This window comes from Ictidomys tridecemlineatus, chromosome 11 (genome assembly GCF_052094955.1).
Source record: "Ictidomys tridecemlineatus isolate mIctTri1 chromosome 11, mIctTri1.hap1, whole genome shotgun sequence".
Lineage (NCBI taxonomy): Eukaryota > Metazoa > Chordata > Mammalia > Rodentia > Sciuridae > Ictidomys > Ictidomys tridecemlineatus.
Window position 1 is genome coordinate 47,786,575 of NC_135487.1, and position 21,063 is coordinate 47,807,637.

Here is a 21,063-nt window from a genome sequence, read left to right on the forward strand (position 1 = left end):
GTGTCCTGTCCATTTCTAAAAAAACAGCATTGAAGCCATGACCTTTGAAGAAGAATTGATAGATTGAAAAGGGGAAGACCAGAAAGTGAAAGTTTATAAATCCCTATTTTCTGGACTTGTGTTATCTTGAAATCTCTTTGCAAGAGGAAAAATGAGACAAGGACCTTGTCTTCATGTTTTTGTCCTATTCCGTGGTGAATGAAGTCCATGGATTCCCAGGTTCAATTGTAAAACTTAGATATTCTCAATTTTAAAAAGGCCTAGGAATGTCAAATTTAGAATCTGATCATTTCTCTCGAAGTTTCAGGTCTGCATTGTTTTCACCACTGGACTTAATGCCAGTTTGTTCATTTTGGTGCTGGGAATTGAACCCAAGGCTTCATGAGTGCTGAGCTTGTGCTCCACCACTAGGCTGTACCCCTGCCCTGGGGCCCGTTTAATTTGTTCTTATTACATGGAAGTTCTACAGAGCAATACCAATGTATTTCATTCTTTTGAAACAAAAGTTCTAGGGACAGATACATTAGTAAGTCCCCTCGAGGTAGAAGGACTCTCCCATTTGGATGTCACATGACAGAGTTCATCTGTCTAGAAATTGAGGTGAAGAATGCCTGTCCTTCCACTGCAACCATCTGTCATGTTCTGAAGTGACCTCACTTAACCCCTCATCACATTGCATGCTATTGTGTCCTTATTACTGCTTTTGACGATTTAAAAGTGGACTGCGGCAATTTAAACCACTACATATTTTTAAAGTAAGCAGAGTGGAAAGCTATTATACATTTGATTAAGTGTTTTATTTTGCTATTCCCCTTCATGTGAACTTTGTACATTCTACTTCATGAGGAGTGTGGTTTGCTTTGGCATGTAATCCCCAAAGCCAAGCTCCTTTTATCGTTATTGCTTAAGTCATATATTTTTATAGAAAACATCTTATTACCTTAGTTTTACTTTCAAATCAAAGCAGAGTTTGCAAAGTCTATGAATCACACTGAAAGAATGTTAACGAATAGTACCTCTGAATTTCCAGATTTGGACATTTCTGGTCCTAAAGAATATGACTGTAAGCAAAAATATTATGCAAGCTGAGTAAAATTTAAATAAATAAGGACCAGATGGAACTATAGGGACTTATAAAATACAATGCAAATATTATACCATTTCCTTAAATAAATCTATATTTCAGTATGAAAAATTATATTCATATTGATGAGTATCAACTTTTTGTTAAATCACACTTGGCCAAGGAACTCCACCTTAAGTAAATATGAAAGGGTTTCATTTTTTGAGCTTGGGAAAGTTATTCACAATCTTGAAGTGCAAAACATTTTATGTATTCACAGCAATTCTTATATTAGCTCTTTTATTGCTATGATTTTCATTTTAAATTTTAGTTACCTGTAAATGTATGCAAGAGTTTGCAATTCCTGAGTTTACATTTTAGAATTGCTTACATAGTCAATTGCATTAAAACACATGCACCTGCACACATGGGTGTGTTATTTCTTCCAGAGTAACTGAGCATTTAATTCTTTTTTGTCAAAAGAGCCACTCTACCTATTGCTGGATTACTGCTTTTTTGTTATCTATAGCTTCTTGCCTAAGAATGTTACAGTATTCCAAATTAATAGGGAACATTTTGATCCATTTTCTTCCTCTTCTGTAGTGCATATTAGAATACAGACTCTATTTGTTCCTTTTATGTCAGTTTTGTATGGGTTAATTGAAGCCTATGTTCCAAGGTTCTCAAAATCTGTGTAAGTGAACTCAAATTATTAGCAGAAAAGAGTATCCTGACTTTTTTTTTTTAATCAGGGATTGAACCCAGGGCACTTAATGCTGACCTGTGTCCCCAGCCCTAAACACACACACACACACACACACACACACACACACACACGTTGTTATATATATTATATAATATTATATATTATAATATATTATATTATATAATATTATATATTATAATATATAATATTATATATAATATTATATATACTATATATAATATATTTTATATATTTTTAATACATATTTCACATCTCATGAATCAATAAGATGCTATCAAATACTCTGCATCCACAAATATATATTATATTATAATATAAAAACATTATATATTTATATATATTTTAGTTGTAGATGGACCCAATACCTTTATTTTATTTGTTCATATGTGGTGCTAAGGATTGAACCCAGGGCCTCACACATGCAAGGCAAGCACTCTACTACTGAGCCACAACCACAGTCCCCCAAGTCCTTTTTATTTTTATTTTGAGACAGGGTCTTGCTAAGTTGCTTAGGATCTCACTTAATAGCTGAGGCTGGCCTCAAACTTGCTATCCTCCTGCCTTAGCCTCCAAGTCACTGGGATTATATGCATGTGCCACCATGTCCATTGAGTATCCTGATTATTAAAACTTATCATTTCAAGTGTGATAGATAAGTTCCTTTCCCTCTTTCTGGCTTCCTTTGTATAATTTCTCTGGTTTTTGTGAATAGAAACAATATATATTCAACCTATGAGGTTAGCAAGTAAAAAATGACAACAATTTGACAAACATCATATTTCTTCTGAAGTAATAGTCTTTTATTGTGATGATAGGAAAGCAGTACATTAAATAAACACTTGACCGTGAGATTCGTCATGTTATCTTAGAGTAAGGAAAGCATGGTGCTTCCTCAAGTCCTGTGGCTTTTAAAATTAAGTAGCCTCTTAATCTTTCACATCTCATGAATCAATAAGATGCTGTCAAATTCTCTGCATCCACAAAGGAAAGGGAAGGGAAGATCAGCAGCTTGCCACTCCTCTTGAATCATTTCTGAACTTTACCTTTGTACCCAGCTTTCTTTACCTTCCTTATTTGCAGTGCTGGAGATCAAACCCAGGGCCTTGAACATTCTAGGCAATGTTCTACCCCTGAGCTCTACCACTGAGCTCTGCCTCCAGCTCCTGAATCTTACTTTTGTAATTGGTTCAAAGAATGGAAAGCCATTGGGAGGCTGAGGCAGTAGGCTCACAAGTACAAGGCCAGCCTTGGCAACTTAGCAAAACCCTGTCTCAACATAAAAATTAGAAAAGATCTGGGAATGTAGCTCAGTGGCAAAGTACTCCTGGGTTGGAACCCCAGTACCACCCACAGAAAAATTTTTTTCATTAAATTCACGTAGGTATCAGTGTAACAGCACAAACACAACATGTTTTTAAATTTCCCATCCCTGCCCTATGGTGGCAAGTACAATGGAGAACTGCCTTTGTCAAGGGGACCTGTCATCTCTATCACAGATAGTATGCGTCTCCTTTCTGCCTTAACCAGCTTTCACCCCAGGCTTCCCAGTTTCTTGTAGTAAAGGATCACCAGGAAAAAGCAGTGGTGGGCAGGAGAGGCAGTTCTCATTATTTGTTCTATCAAGTCCAGGCAAACACTTAGTTACGGAAAACTGAACCACGGCTTCTAGGGAAGCACAGAGAGAGGTTCCTCCAAGCCTCTGATCACAGCATTTTCAACAGTCAAATCAATACACAACCTTGTTTTTTGTGTACTTCTATTTAAAGAGATCTTATTTACTGTGTATTGTTGACTCATTTATGTTGAGCCAGCAACACTAACTGGTGCCTGGACAAAGCCTAGCCCACACACAGGCTTTCTCTTTAAGGAACATCACAGCCTCTCTCACTTAGGAGCACTAAATGGCATTTCAGCCCTATGCCTGAGGAGCTTTTTTTCTTTTTTACTTTTTAATTTTTTTTTTCTAGTACTAGCGTTTAAGCCCAGGGCCCTGCACATGCCAGGCTAGTGTTCACCACTCAGCCACACCCCCAGCCCTTTCTCTTCTTTTGAGACAGGGTCTCGCTAAATTGCCTAGGCTGTCTTCAAACTTGCAGTCTTCATCCTCAACCTACCAGGACTGCTTTAAACAGCAAAATCACAACTAAAACCCACAAAAATGCAAGAAAAAGCACTAAGTAGACCACAAAATGGATACTTGTTTACAAGATAAGAACTAGGGATCAAGGAATTAGAAAACTCAATATTTTCAACACTGCATGTGTCTGTAAATGACAGTGAAAGTACTAAGCACTGATTTAGGGGTTACAAATGCATTTTAGCAAATAGGAAAATTAATAAATATGGACTTGATGAACAATAAAGATTATACTTAATAAAAAAGAAATCAAAATGTCTGGGAGCAGGATTCCTATAGACTAACTTAGAGCTGGTTGGCATTCAAAGGATCCTTTGAGCTTAGTTCTGAATTGAGAAAGGATAAGCTAAAATATTCCTATAACACAATCTTTCTTAAAAAGGAAAAATCAGTTATATTTTGGAATCTTCGTGATAACAGGAAAATTAGAAATGAAAATATGGACCAAAATTGTTGTTATTCCTTAAAATCATCAATTTTGACCACTCAAGTATATATATATTTTCTCCTCCCTTTATTTGCTAGATATGCCCCTTAAAACCTAGATATCTTCATCATCTTGGGGGCCCTTGTTAGCAATTGTTCAGCACTTACTATGGTTCACAATTTACATGTGACATTTCAAATGTATAAAACCTTATTTTATACCCAAACTCTGAAATGTAGGATTTATTAGTTCTTTTTACAGAGGCAGAAATACTAGCTCAGAGATTTTTAATAACTCAATGAGAGCATTGATCATAATGTTCTAATGAACTAGACACACTGGTGTACACCTATAATCCCAGCTACTCGTGAGGCTGACCCAGGAGGATTGCAAGTTAGAGGTCAGCCTCAGCAACACAGCAAGACCCTGGTCTCAAAATGAAATAAAAAGGGTTGGGGATATAGATGAGCGCTTGCTCAGCATGTGTGAGGCCTTAGGTTCAATCACTGCACCACAAACAAAAAAAAATAAATAAAGTTGTGATAAGTGGCAGATTTCAAATCTGAATGCAGGTTTCCCTGGCCAAACCAGGGCTCATCCCATCTGGCATTGTGGCTTTTCACTATTTACAGAGTGGAAAATTCCCCCTGGCAACTTGACAGAGGCTGTGAAAGGTTAAAATTGACCTTAATTTTTATGCAATTTCTTCCAACATTCCGTGAGTCTGACCTGGTCCATTGATTTGCACTGACCAATAGTGTGAAAAGGCATTGAGTGACTTCTAATCCTTGGCTCCAGTAGGCCTGTGGCTGTAGCCCTGGCCCTCCTAAAGCTCCACCATTCTGTGAACAGGCTTAGACTGCACCCCTTGAGGGTGGGATGCCTCATGGAGGGACCACACGGAGGGAGAGAGGCCAGCCTCAGCAACTTAGCAAGACCACTTTGCACACTGCTTAGCCTCGTACAGGCCTAGAATTTTAGAGCTGGAATGATGTTCAATGTCATATAGGTCTGCTCAGCGCTTCGCTGATAATTTTAGATGTCTTGAACAACGTGAACCAGTTGGTTACCTTCAGAACTGTCAGAAAATTTAACTCCTCTGACCCCCATTTCTCCACACACTACTGTAAGAATTACATCCTAATTGAAACTTGAGTTTTGGGGTTTTGTTTTTCTCCTGCGGTGCTGGGATTGCACCCAGGGCCTTGTGCATGTACTAAGCATTCTACTTCTGAGCTACGTAGCTACATTTTCAGCCCTTTCCTTTAAAAAAAAAGATACAGGATCACACTAAGTTGCCCAGACTGCCCTCAAACTTGCAATCCTCCCACTTCTACCTCCCAAGTAGGTGGGATTACAGGGATATACCATCATTCCCAGAGAAAGTACTTTTAGTACTTAAAGAATTTAGTCACAAGATTGAGGGTGTAGCTTAATGATATAGTACTTGCCTAGCATGCTTGAGTTTTATATCCACCATTAGAAAAAAAAATCCCTAAAAATTTAGTCACAAAGGATTTGGGATGGATAAGAATCATGTTACAAGAATCATGATCTTTTCATTTATATAAATACAGTTTACTCTTACAACATTGCTCAAAATGAGGTATACCTTAAGTGTTAGCCCAACATTTTTTTAAACTCTGTAACTGCAGTAGACATCACAAATCAGATACTTAGTCCATAACCATGTGCTTTTCAATATAGATTTGAGCATAGCTTTGGTCTGGGTTTCAATCTCCTTTCTGTGTTATTGCCCCTTATTGGTGTGGCCTTCCGGCTGAAAAGGCATCCGAAGCATAGAGGGCACATCTGTCTCATCTCTCTGACCTTCCAGTGACAGCCACAGAGAACTCCATTAATCGGTGCTTGAAAGTAGCATGCCTCCACTAAAGCACAAATCTGAACTGTGGTTTCTTTCAGAAGAAAAGAAAAATGTCCATTTTACAATACAACATCTTCAATATTCTTTTGGTCTTTGAAGGTCTTTTTTATTAGGAGGGGTTTTTCCCTAAAAGCTAGGTAATAAGACAGAACACTTTTTTGGGATCATCGATAAATAGGTTTTCCATCTTAAACGTGAAATTTAATGCGAAACTTTTGTGTAGTTAAAAAAATAATGTCCATTGGGATTTTTTTTATGAGAGTGTGGATGGGGGCTTTTACGAGTGTGGCAAAGATTGGGCTTAATCCCAGAGCGATCCAAATTAAGTCAACGTGCCTAGAAGCAGTAAAATTAAGCCATGTGTACATAGTCTTCTGTAATTATCTACCATATAATTCTTGGTCAAAGTTTTCTCTTACATTGCTTGATAAAGCATTCTACTGAATATCTAAAATTGTGAAAAGCATAAACTCATTCTAAAATAGTTCAGTGACTAAAGGGTCTTTATGGATATCTTCAACCTACAGTTGAATTTTTAGTTAATTTTTCTAACACATGGGTTCTTTAAGTGTTATGGGCCTTTTGCCGGATGATTGGTGTGGTGATGAGTTACTTTATCTACTTGTTGGCAGCTTGAACAATAAAGAAAATGTTGATTGATGGGCTGAAATGCCTGATGACTCTGCCTCTGTCTAAGCATACACTACTACATGCTAAGAAATTCTTTTCCTGCAGTTCAGAGTTTAAATCCCCTTGGAAGAGTTTGGGATTTCTGTGGGGATCAATGATAATTAAGTCTCTTGTACTTGGCTCCTTTAAATTGCTCTCTGAGTGAAAGTAAATTCTCTGGGAGTTCAGAAGGATTTAAGATCCATTTGTGATGAGCATTTTGGTTGTGTATCACTAATCCTTTACCATCAGAAGATTGCTTGGGTTGGGACAAATGATGGCATACAAACCCCTCTTACCTCCCCCTTTATTTTTTATTTTTATTTTTTCGGGGGGACAGGTACTGGGGATTGAACTCAGGGGCTCTCGACCCTTGAGCCCCATCCCCAGCCCTATTTTGTATTTTATTTAGAGACAGAGTCTCACTGAGTTGCTTAGCACCTCACTTTTATGGAGGCTAGCTTTGAACTTGAGATCCTCCTGAGCCACTGGGGTTACAGGCATGCATTACCACACCCAGCATCCTTTCTTCCCCTTTCTGAGTCATTTTGATCCCTATTTCTGTCTCCAACCAATTCTTCATAATCACCTAGTGAAAATTTATTTAGTGCCTATACTTGGCTTAGTACCAGGATATAGGGATGAGTCAGAAGCAGCCCTGGTCCTGAAGAGTTTCCCTGAGGTAGGTGGTATAGGAGGACACATATCCATAAACAGGCAATTGTACTGTTAGGGATAAGTTCAATACTGGGCAAGGCATTGGTGACCCACAAGAGGGATGGATCAATTTGTCCAGGGCAGGGAGTCAGAGAAGATTTCATAGAAGAGGTAGCGCTTGGTTGACTCAGATAGAATTCCATGAAACAGGAGGCAGCAGATAAAAGAGGACATGACCTTCAAGCACTTGGGGCCCTCAGACTTTCCAAATATAGAGGGTGTAGAATATCTCTGTCAAAGTGTCTGAGCAGCTTGATGCTGTGTGTTTCTAGACCAGAAGGTTAAGTGGGGGAGGAGTAGGACTGAAGAGAAGCTTTTCCATGCATGAGTCTTAGTTTACTTCCCTGTGCCTGCGTTATCTTTATTTTAAAATAAATAAATACTTACTCTTTTAGGAGCAGAAACATTAAGACACTAATCTCTTAAACAATGTGATGAATTTGTTAGCCAGACACTGCTTCCTGGGTATCTATTTTTAAGTCATCTCTAACTGTGAAATAAAGGAGTGTTCCTCAGTTAAAGGTGTTTCAGAAATACGTTTGTAAGCAGAAGACTCTTCCCACATCTCTGAAGTCTGACCTGACCCTAAGAGACTCCAACTCCAAGGTCAAGTTCTTCTCTGACTGGAGTTATTAAGTTAAAAAACAAGGTGTCCAGGGGAGGCTGTCCATCTTGTGTCAATCAGTGGGCAAACAGGTGGTCTTACTTAAAGTCCTGTCATCCCAGTGACTATTACAACTACCAGGCGGAAGTTAGGTCTGGGCCCTGCCTGTCTTGGTTTTCTAGAAACAAACCTCAGGTCTGTGCCACTAAGAAACAGAAATTAATCTACTTTCTTGGGCTGAATAGCTCTTTATTTTGAACATAAGTTTGTCACTTATACCTATGCTAAAGTTGGTTTATATCTTCTCCTATAGGGATCAAAAAACACACCATCTGATGAATGATATAAGTGCATAGAAACAGAACTCAAAGATGAAGAGACTGTTTTGAGGTGGGGAGGGGGCCTACTAGTCATGCACATGCACTGCAGGCCATGGCTCATGTGCCAGCGTAGCTCGGGAGACCCATAGATCTTCACCACCTCATTAGGCCAAGGGCTTCGATTTCCACTTCCGTGCATTGTTCCTTTGCTCGCTCTATAAAATGATCAACTCATGGCCTCAAGGTTTTTGCTGTGGAGTTGAGGTGACACTATTTCAACAGAATTGATGCCATATGGAAAATCTCGAGTTAGCTTTTGTACAAGTACACAATAAACGATTCAAACCAGATGTGACACTTGCTGTCCTGGTGAGAGCCCAGGTTTTGGTGTGAAACCATTGTGAGTTGGAATGTAACTTCTTCCTGCTCAGAAGCTGCAAAGACCTGTTGAAGTCTGGATCTTTATGAGCCTCTATTTACTCACCTGAGAATGGGACTAATTGTGCTGAATTTGCTTGGTTGTTACGAGTTGTAAGTGTATAGCATCCTTGGCACATAGATATTAAATAAATAAGTACTAATAAAATTAGTACCATGTACTGGCATTGTACACAAACCCTTATCTATAGACACTATTTTTTAAACCATTAAAAACAAAAACAAAAATGGTATCCCAGAGAGGTCACCAGTCTTCCCAAGGCCCATGGCCAGCAGTAGCAGGGCAGGATTTGGACCGAGGAAGTCTGACGCCCAGGAGCTGGCTCATCATTACTACCTCTAGGGCCTCTGCCCAGAACAACCCAGCAGCCACCCATGGGGTGATTCACAGTTGAAGACAGATTCTGGAATAAAGAATTTTAGAAACCTCGGGACTGGTAGACGGAGAGTCACTGCAGTATTTTGGGTAGAGCAATGTTATATCCATGGAGGAGAGATGGGAAGTATGCAGGAGAAACACCCAGAGCCACAGTTTTGCTCAGAGAGCTTAGGAGCATTCTAGTTTAGGAGGATGGGCTGGGGATTTAGCTCAGTTGGTAGAGTGCTTGCCTCGCATGCACAAGACCCTGGGTTCGATCCCCAGCACCAGGAAAAAAAGGGGGGGTGGGATTTAGGAGGATATCCAGTGGAGATAAGCATATGCATGATCAACTCCACATTTTTTATTTAAATTAATGTCATTCTTTCATTAATGACCCATGAGTTCATCTGATCAGATTTTTTTCAGAGCCAGAGAGAAGTAAAATTTTAATATTGCTTTATTAAATTGATGCCTAAAATATCCCAACTTAGTATCCTTTTTTCTAAGCTGACTTACCCTGTTAAGTACATAAGTTTTAAAAAATAATCAAACCCATGTTTCTTTTCAACTCATCAGCTTACATTTCTAATTAGCTCTTGGGCCCCCCACCCCTCACCTCTGCCACCCCTGTTCAACGCAACTGTCCACAGGGATGGCTTCATAGAACGCTTTTGCAACACAAGGGCACAGAGTAAGAAAGGAAGCCTTTTCAATCAACAGGTCACAGTGTCTCGTGTTTTATTGCATTTTTACTGATTCAGACAAATTATAGCAGTAGTCAAGCAAAAGGAAAGAAATGAATGGGGAGTTTTTCATGGAGCAAGATTTATGGACTGAAAAGGGATCCTTAGCAATGAACTCAGCATGTATTTGAGACTATTAACAGTGTCTTTCCTTTATGTAAGGTAGTTCATGAGCACCAGAAAGTATGGAAGGGTTTTAGATTTGGACCACTTTTATGGAATAAAAACTCCATGGGATCTCTTTCTTCCTTTTGACTATGAATGAACAGAAATTTCCCATTTGACTTTTATAATTTTACAATATCAAAGGGTTTTATACTGAAAAGCAAGCTCTGAAAAACCCACTGTGGTCTGGGTTCATTGTGTGATTCTTCCAGCCCAGGAAAGATGGGGCATTTGGGCACAAACCTTGCAGGCCTGCCTTGCAACACAGGTGCTCCTAGGAGCCCTCTTTAACTTCTTCCTGCCCTGCCTCAAACTAGACCCCGGGGTGGGATCTTGGTAGAGTTGGGATCATCTCAAACCACTGACCCAGCAAGATCCTGAGTCTCCCTGGAGAAGGTGCAAAAAAACAAACTCTTGGTAGTTAAATGCTCCCTAGATCTGCAAAATTCATGTCAGAATTAAAACAAAGAATAATCTAAAACAATCTGTTGCTGGTACAGAATCTGAAAGATATATTACCCTGGATCAGGGTAACTTTTCCTGGCTCTTGAGAGCTGACTACCTCGCTAATTGTTATAATGCAAAATGTCTTCTGAATTGTGTAGTGATAAATGAAAGTATTGTAAAGATATTTGGAATCCAGTTGAGTTATTTGGTTATAAACTTTTTATTTTATTTTGTTGCTTCTCTACTCCAGAATGTGTATAAGAACCGTTTGTGTATGTGTTTGTTTTTAAGAATATAGTTTAGTGTGTTTTTGTTTTTTCTATCTTGTTATATTTTTACAAGAAATATTTTAATTTTTTTCTTCATTTCATGTGAGCTTAAATGAAAACACTCCATACTTCTCAGCTAATGTAAAATCCAGCCTCAGCCATATGGCTGGCTCATTAGCTCTCAGGGTTGTTAACAAAGCCCCCTAACATTGGTCAGACCTTTGGGATCATTACTGTCAGTCCACCCTGGTAACCAACAAGCTCTTACTAACCCAAGCCTATAAGATCTCTGTACATCCAGAAGTCCTATTGCTTGCAGGGCTGTGCTTGAGACACTTTATGCCTGGAGTCTGCCATAAAGGCTTCATCCTTGACCATTGCCTGTAGGATCTTTAGCCTATGTATGCTGCAGGAAGGGAATGGGAAACCCTTGGCAGGGCAGGTCCCAGATCATTATTGTGGGACGCATAGATCTCTGTTTCCATCTCCACACAAAAGCTCTTTCCCTCTTCCAGAGCCCTCAAGACACCCAGCATAATCCATTCAACATAATCCTTTTGGTGCCTTTGACTCTCTCAAACCCAGAAAGAGTCCAGGACTTCAGTTGCTTCAGTTTTCAGCACCACAAGATCCCTCGGGCAGAGAATTTTAAACCTTGACTACTTGTTACACAGGAGGGAGAAGAGGCAAAGATAATGTGAACAACTCAATATTTTAGAATCGTCTCACCTGAATACATAACTCTTCATTATGTACATATGTAAATTGTCTGCAGAGGTCCTTAGGAAACTTCCAGTGGTGGTGGCCTCTGGAGAGTGGGACTGGGAGGTCAGGATGAGAGGCACCCTGTGATGATATTTGTATCCAGATTCATGTCATTTTGGTGGTGTTTAAAAAATATAAGGTTATTAATTTGAAGAGTTGCACATTATTTTTAATTCATTAACCACGAAATATGTTCTTTAACCAAAGCTTCTACTTGTATATAATTTTGTCCTAATGTTGTGGATAAAGTTCAGAGGAGTAAATTTGCCCAGGATCACATAGTGGCAGGATTCAAACTCACAGCTGTGTTACACTTCAGTCCATGAATGCTCTTTCTTCTCCTCTAGGCTTTATCCTCCAGCAAGGGAGGACATTGGTTCATTCCACTAAGGCCTTTTCTTTCATTGCCAAGTCACAAGACCTGGCAAACCCCCTTCATCAGGCCACACATTTATGCCAAATCCTTAAATACCAATAAATACCTGAAACTATGTTTCAAAATACACCATAAAATATAAATAAGAATGACACATAGTTCACCCTAAGTTCCTACATAGCAGCAGTGTTTAAAGTTAACAGTGAAACACAAGCAGGAAGTTTAACATGAGTTAGGCAAAGGCAGTGCTTAAGAACTAAAATAATCGAAAGAAAGCTCTAATTATTGGTCCAAATATATGATAACTATGTATCTTATTTATCCTTATGTCAAATAGATAGAATGTGGCATTATGAACAAATCATGAGTTGCTGCCTGTGGTTTGGTTGCTTACTTAAGGAAGCATTTATGCTTATTGAAAATTAATTAGAAGGTGAAAGTGGAGCACAGTCCCAGTGACTCGGGAGGCTGAGGCTGGAGAATCACAAGTTTGAGGTCAGCCTGAACAAGACCCTGTCTCAAAATAAAAAGAAAGAAAATTAATAAGAGTTTGCTTTTTGCAGGATGCTATAGTCATACATGAAGTCTATGAAGAAGGAGCAGCAGCCAGAGATGGAAGACTTTGGGCTGGTGACCAGATATTAGAGGTATATAATTTTGAGTTTCATTTTATACCAGTAAATATGGTTCCTTGCTGGGTGGGGTGGCACACACCTGTAATTCCAGCAGCTTAAGAGGCTGAGGCAGGAAGATCACAATTTCTAAACCAGCCTCAGCACTTAGGAGGTCCTATGCAACTCAGCAAGACCCTGGCTCAAAATAAAATACAAAAAAGGACTGGGGATGTGGCTCAGTGATTAGGCACCCTGGATTCGATCTAGGTACCAAAAAAAAAAAAAAAAAAACCCCAACAAATATAGTTCCTTTCCTGACTTTGATCTACAAAGTCAGTTTATCCATATTCTACTCAACTCTACCCTTTCTGATTTCTCACACATTTAACAAAATAAATATCATGTTCTTTTTTTTAAATGTACATTGAACAACTCACAGGTTTAGAATCATGACAGATTACCAACCTAATTAAAAGGGAAGTACATCTTATTGTTCTATCATTTTAATATCCATGGCCCTATATAATATGGCAACCAGATTTTTTTGCTTCTCCATTGTACCTTAACTAAATTCCCTCCTGAAAACACATATAGACGCACGTACACATAAGCATGTATGTTTGAAATGTTGAAAACTTTAATTGCAGCTTAAATATTATTTTATTAATCTTAATAAACCTTTATGCCTAACAGAAGCCCAGGCCTTGCCATCAGCATTTTCAAGTTGATGAGAAAGTAGAATCTTCTCCTGTATATAGTCCTTATTAAAAATTGAAATTCTAGGGCTGGGGATGTGTGTAACAGCAGAACACTTGCCTAGCATATGCCAGGCTGTTGGTTTCATCCCCAGCACCACCAAAAAAAAAAAAGAAGTGCTGAACTTGACTCTTTCAAATTGCCTTTCGTTTAGCAAAGTTGTTAAAGCCTTAAAACTGCCAACATAGGCAGTGTCTGCACTGGGGATTGAATAGGAAGCCAATGCCAGGCGTTCTGGTAGGTGGAACTAAAGAGCTTTTCCAGTGATGTGAAACCTTAAGGTATCATTTATTTCTTTCATTGGATGGATTTAATGAAATAGTTAGCATTTTATGGTGGGCATGTGCATTTTTGCTTTGCAACTTTAATATAGCACATTACAAATGACATCATAGTTTTATTTTCCCCCTTGGTGGTTCATTCCTGCCTCCCAAGATGAAAACAGAAATATAATTAAGGGCAGAAAATGTAGACAAGAAGGGGTTAAAGGAAAGGCCAACCTAACTACAAATTAAACTGAAGCCAAGTTATTGGGTTTCTCTGCAGACTTTGTTGTGCTTCAGAGTTGGATCAAGACATAGTCCCAGTACATTCATTAAGGCACAAGTGTGTGGGGTTACAAAAATAAGCAAGGCCTCTTTGGGAAATGGCCTGACAACTTTAGCATAAAATACAGTTTTGTTTTGTTTCGTTTTTTGGCTTTGGTACTGGGGATCGAACCCAGGAGCACTTTACCACTGAGCCACATCCCCAGTCCTTTTCACTTTTGTTTGTTTGTTTGTTTTAGTACTAGGGACTGAACCCAGGGGCACTTAACCACTGAGCCACATCCTCAGCCCTTTTTTGTATTTTATTTAGAGACAGGGTCTCACTGAGTTTCTTAGGGCCTCACTAAGTTGCTGAGGCTGACTTTGAACTCCTGACCCTCTTGCCTCAGGCTCCCAAATTGCTGAGATTACAGGCATGTGTCATCACACCCAGCTATAACACAATATTTTTGTGAACAGAGGTTGTGGGGTTTTGGGGGTTTTATTTTTTCCTCCCTAGATTTTCTGATCATTTGGTATTTTTATAATTGGCTTTTGAGAATGAGGAGGTTAACTGTTTTAAAATAAGCAGATGAAAATATGCCTTTATATTTATATGGATTGTACATTTATCAATGCCCTATAATGGTCACTTGAAACAAAGTCTGATATGCTCATTTTCTTTGAGTATGGCAATAGCTGCACAGCATAAATACACATGTCAAAATTCATCAAGCTAGCCATAGTGGCACATGCCTTTAATCCCAGCAGTTTGGAAGACTAAGATGGGAGGATCACAAATCCAGAGCCAACCTCAACAATTTGGTGAGACCTTTGTCTCAAAATGAAAGTTAAAAGGACTGAGACTAGAGCTCAGTGTTAGAGTACTGGCAAGCTTGCAGACCAGGGTTCAGTACTGCATAAAATAAAACTATTAACTGTACACATTACAGCCATGTGCAAGGATACCCACATAGAATCCCAGCACTCAGGAGGCTGAAGTGGAAAGATCAATTAGTCCAGGAGTTTGAGACCAACATGGACAACATAGCAACATCCTCTATCTCCCTCCCTTCCTCTCCCTCCCCCCCAACACACACACACACACACATACACACACACACACACAAACCCAATTGTCCATTAAGTACCTGTAATCCCAGCTATTCACGAAGTTGATAGAGGTTTATCCCAAATTTAAGGCCTGACTGGGTGATTTAGTAAGACCCTATCTCAAAACAAACAAACAAACAACAACAAAAAGTTGGGAATGAATAATTAGAACAAATTTAAAAAAAATTAAAGTTGGAGATGTAGCTCTTAGATAGAATGTTCCTGGTTTCAGTTCTCAGAACCAAAAAATAAATTGTATTTTAAATATGTATAGAGTTTTCAGCAATTATACCTCAACAGAAAAAAAAAATATTGACCATCTCTATTTGTATTGGATAGACCTTCGGCTAGAGGTGCTCTCTTCCATATAGTATATACACATACAGGTGAACATTCAGTAACGATTAACATGCAGCCATGTGCGGTGGTGCCTATAATCGCAGCTACTCAGGAGGCTGAGGCAGAAGGATCACAAATTCAAGGCTAGTATAGTTCAGGGATAGAATGCTCCTGGGTTCAATTCCCAGTACCAGGAAAAAACAAACAAACAAAAACAGCATGAAGAAGGCAAATTTGTTTTAGATAGAAGAAGAATTTGAAGGTGAAGTTACCATTTCTGGCATTTTACAGAATTATATTGTTTGATCTGGATGGATTCTATGCTTCTCATTAAAGATGGGAAGTGTAGGATCTAATTCATCATAGTATATCATAGGTATAGTTGGGAAATTGAGTTTGCATGTTTCTTTCCAAGTAGCCTTAGCCCCCAAACTTGGATGGGTTCCAGTTGGCCGTATGCACACATGCAAAATACACAGTCGGCCACTGGCCAGCTTGGGTGGGACATTTTAAGACCAGGAAATAAGTTCCCTTCATCAAGCACTGATGTGAGGACCTTCTGCTCATGGGATTCCATTCTGCAGGCTGGTCTTATGGTTTTAGTACTATCCTCAGGTTAAAGTTAGGACAAGGCAGATTTCGCCTCCAAGGATATTGTCAAATAATGTTTTAGCATGGTGAGATTAATGAATCTATGAGGGTGCACTGTCTTCTTTCTGATTCTCCTTTTGGGTCCATCTTTCCTCTTATCCCACCCCTACTACCATTATCTCTTCTATGCTGGTGTAAGTGGGAAAAGAAAGAGAGTTTTCCCTGTGGAATAAAATAATGGGGAACTACATTTCTGCTTTGGCTATCTTTTTCTTCTCAAGTAGTGGCTCACCCACTTTTCCCATCCTGCTCAGGGCGTGATGCCCTCTTCTTGACATCCGGGACTTTTGAGGATCCTTCTCAAATAGGGAGCCGCCTATTACCACCGCTCCTCTTCTGTGATCAGTGTTCTAAACAGTGCAGTACTTGTGTGAGGCACTCAGGGGCGTTCATCACGCCACAGCACTCTGGCTGCACTGCGGCATTTCTGTTGTGATTATTACATTTAGTGGCCTCCTGATAAGCAGAGGAGCAAATGAAAACTGTGAACTGAGATCCCTTTGATCTGAGCAGACACCTTATGAAGAAATTTAGTAATTGCTTTTGTAATATTAGAGAGTAATGGTAATGCTTTTAATTAAAAGTATATTTGTTAGAGCCTTTCAAAAGGAATTTAGAGGCTTAGAAAGTTCACCTTCCATCCATGAGGATCCCCTCCTCCCCCTCTTTTTTTAATTGAGTAACAGGAGTGATCTTGTGTGCCATCTATTGGAATACAGGAAAATAACCAGCTCAGAGCACATTTTCTAGTGACATTGTTTTCCCTTTGTTCCCTGCGTGTATCTTGCAAACAATGAGAATGCATTCATTGGTCTAAAATAAAATGGAATTATCATGCAGAGAATAGCTCTGGCTGAGTTTTCTTCAATACCTTGCAAACATCAACTTCAAACTTACATAGACATAACTATGTGCCAAACCCTGTGCCAAATGCTTCATAGAACTTTTTTTTTTTTTTTTTTTTAAACCAGGGATTGAGGGCTGGGGTTGTAGCTCAGTGGTAGAGTGCTTACCTTGCATGCATGACCCTATCTCAAAACAAACAACAACAAAAAAAATTCCATCCTCAGCACCACATAAAAATAAATAAATGAAATAAAGATGTATTTTACTTAGAGACAGGGTCTCACTGAGTTGCTTAAGGCTAAATTGCTGAGATCTAGCTTTGAGCTGTCGATCCTCCTGCCTCAGCCTCCTGAGCTGCTGCGATTACATGCATGTGCCACCGTGCCCAGCCATTATAGGGCTTATGTAATTTAGTCATCACAACACTAGATAGGTATTACTATTGTCTCCAAATCCATCTATATTCAATACCCAGGTCCTTAGCCACTGTTATCCTGGTTGTATTTAGTCTAAGTGAGTAGAGAGGCCACTGAGATACACCAGAGAAGAAAAGGCAGCTTGAAAATTGTGCTTTTTAAGCCAGGAACAGTGTCACGTGCCCATAAACCCAGCTACTCAGAAGGCTGAGGCAAGAGAATTGCAAGGCCCTGCATCAAATAAAAAGGGCTAAGGTTGTAGCCCGTTGGTAGCGCACTTGCCAACCTGACAGGAGGCCTGTGCTCCTTCCTCAGTAATGTGAAAACAAAGAAAGTCAGCTTTAAAACAATTTCTTGGCTCATAGAATCAGCTTTAAACAACAGCCCAATATCACCTTCTTTAGGAACAGTCTATTCTCTTTTCTCCCTTCAGGTTTTTTTTTTTTTTTGATGTTGGGTCTTTGATACTGTTGGAGATACCAGTCCCTCGTTTCTTCCAGGTCTATTCTAAAGTAGTTGTGATGACAGCAATTAAGAGTAATGGGGGGGGGGCTGGGATTATGGCTCAGTGGTAGAGCACTCACCCAGCATGGATAAGGCACTGGGTTCGATTCTCAGCACCACATAAAGTTAAATAAATAAAGATATTGTGTCCATCTACAACTAAAACATTTTTATAAAAATAGTAATGATGTCAATCAGGAGTGAACTGAGTCTAAAACTGCTGACTGACACTGTTTATTTCCCTTTAACCGAATTCAAATGATTCAGTCCTCTCCCCCCCGCCCCCAGTCAAGTTCACAGCTATGTGAATTGCGTGATCATGTGCACTCACCCACCACCCCTCCTTCATATTTCAAGCAGCTCGTGCTGCTAATGGTCACACCTGTGTGTTTTGGGAAAGACTGGAAATTCCTAGAGGTTTTTCACTGGTTGGATCAGGGAGCTTCCGTAGGCAGAGGGGGCTCTGTGTCAGCAGCCACCACAAGATGCCCATTGTTGCAGGTTAATGGGGTTGACCTGAGGACCTCCAGCCACGAGGAAGCTATCACAGCCCTGAGGCAGACCCCGCAGAAGGTGCGACTGGTGGTGTACCGCGATGAGGCACACTACAAGGACGAGGAGAACTTGGAGATCTTCCCTGTGGATCTGCAGAAGAAGGCCGGCCGAGGACTGGGCCTGAGCATTGTTGGGAAACGGTAAGGACGACTGTGCAGGTCAGCACTGACCTTTCCCTTCACACCTCTAGAACTAATGCCTGTGGACACTAAAGGGTAAAGCCTGACGTAAAGTAATTATGGGATTTCTAAACTAAGATGCTTATAGCCAGGCACAATGGCCCATGCCTGTAATCCCAGTGACTCAGGAGGCTGAGGCAGGAGGATCACAAGTTCTAGGCTGGATTGAACAATGTAATAAGACCTTGTATCAAAATAAAAAATGAAAAAGGAGTGGGGATATAGCTCAATAGTAGAGCTTCCCTGGTTCAATCCCCAATACCAAAAAATCCAAATAAAACTAAAATAATTATGAATATGTAAACTTCATAGGTCATACCTCCAAACATCTTACCAAAAAAGAAAAACTTACCATATCAAGATAGAACTCCAAACCCAAACAACCCAATCTATTTTATTTCCTTCTAGAGTAAAAACAGCTGGCAAGGTCTTTTCTACTTGAAATACCTACAGATGAGGCTTGTAGAGAGTAGTTAATACAACTTTTTCCAGGAAACTGCTCATGTTAAGAGGTTGATTCACACAATGTTAGATTAAGAAAATTGATCTGGCATGGAGCATCATGATAATTTCATACTGTGTTAAACTAGTTGGTAGACATAGTTGAGTGGCAAACATGATAGTAGTTTTCTTTTCAGAAAGAAGTCCCCAAATGTGATGGCTTACACGTATAACCCTAGCTACTTGTGAGGCTGAGGGGAAAAAAATTCCAAATTGGAGGCCAACCTCAGCAAATTGACCATGTCTCAAAATAAAAAGGGCTAGGGATATAGCTGGATGGTAGAGAGCAATCCCTAATGCCATTAGAAAAGATAAGAAGGCAGGGAGGGAGGAAGGGAAAAGAAAGGAAAGATGTCCCCAAAATAATAGTTTGCACCAAAAATACAGATGGATCTTGATGGCTAGGTTGCTCCAAGTCTGTACTGCTTAACAATATGATGGGAATTAGAGTAATTGTTCCAGGATGACATTAGGAAGTTTCTCTTACACGGAATTGGAAAGGAAAGTAATATCACAAAACTGTTGTCCCAGCTTCCATGGTTTACTGGTTTGGGTATCTAGTCTGCAAAACTTCTAGGTAATATGCCTGTATGGCCTTAGGTTGCCTTGAACATCGTCATGGGAAGAATTTAAGTCCATGTTATAGATGTCATGGCATGTGCCCTCAAAGACCTCTGGTGACTCTCATGCCTTTATGCAGCAGTCTAATACGCAGCAGTATTAGCTGTCCCCACACCCCTTTTTTTTTTGTTTGTTTGTTTGGTACTGGGATTGAACCCAGGGGCACTTAAGCACTGAGCCACATCCCCAACCCTTTTTATGTTGTATTTTTATTTTGTTTTGGAAACAGCGTCTTGCTAAGTTGCCCAGGCTGGCTTTTGACCTCATGAGCCTCCTTTCTCAGTCTCCTGAGTTGCTGGGGTTACAGATGTGCACCACTACACCCAGCTAGTCCCCATTTTTGAGTACTGTGCTGTCATGATACCATGATATTTTTACTTCAGCACAATAAAACCATCACTCTGAAAATGCATTTCAAAACAAAAATGCTTAATCTCTTACATTTCTAAACAAAAAGCAATGCACATGTGGGTGCAGAGCAACTGATAGAGAAATATTGAAGTTTGCTTTCTTGTCCTGAGACATACACATACCTGGGGAGTTTCCATTTAGAGTAATGACTTTGCTTTATTATCATGTGGTAGATTGATGAAATAATCATCTTCACACAGCATCACCATTTCAGGTTGAATTTGTAAGGAGATTTATATTTCTTAGCACAAAAACTTGAACTGTAAAGGATCAGATGTATCTCTCTCAAAATTCAGTTCCCTTTCACTAACAATTTCATGCCTTGGAGTTTATCTTAACAACATGCTTGCAGGTATTTATTGTGCATTGTTTGCAGTAGCTAAAGAATGGAAATAACCCATTTGTCTATTATGGAACACCTACAGAATAGTATGTAGTCACAATGAGGAAGCTCCAAGTGCTAATAAAGATCAGTTGGAGCAGGGGTTGTAGCTCAGTGGTAAAGCAGATGTTTAACAGGTATGAGGTCCTTGGTTTAACCTTTAAAACAAACACATACACACACCACACACCACACACACACACAAGAAAAAAAAATCAATTGCCAACCTGTATTAAGTGAAAGGAAAAAAAGAAATCTGTATATGGTCACTCATATACACTTATGTACTTTGCATGGGCATTTTGCTTATGTGTAAACAAAATATTCCTTTTACCTACCCAAGAAACAGGTAATGTGGGTTGCCTCTGAGAAAGGAACTTGGTAACAGAGGTAAGAGGAAAACTTTTCAAGATGTATACTTTTTAACCTGTCGAATTTTGAGATATAAATTTGTGTATTCATCAAATACATGTTACTAGGTCTTTAAAAATAAAGGCAAGAAAAAAGTGAAAAGACTAGAATTAGATCAAATAGA

At 39.4% G+C, this 21,063-nt stretch overlaps 1 protein-coding gene across 7 annotated transcripts in view; it reads left to right on the forward strand.

Moving 5' to 3' along the window:
• Nucleotides 1–21,063, forward strand: part of Patj (PATJ crumbs cell polarity complex component) — a 344,745-nt gene that overhangs the window by 277,098 nt on the left and 46,584 nt on the right. For all 7 annotated transcript variants that reach the window (XM_078026378.1, XM_078026375.1, XM_078026379.1 and 4 more), the window contains 2 exons: nucleotides 12,677–12,760; nucleotides 18,381–18,574. In XM_078026378.1, the coding sequence (XP_077882504.1) occupies nucleotides 12,677–12,760; nucleotides 18,381–18,574 (278 nt within the window). The remainder of the gene's footprint in view (nucleotides 1–12,676; nucleotides 12,761–18,380; nucleotides 18,575–21,063) is intronic.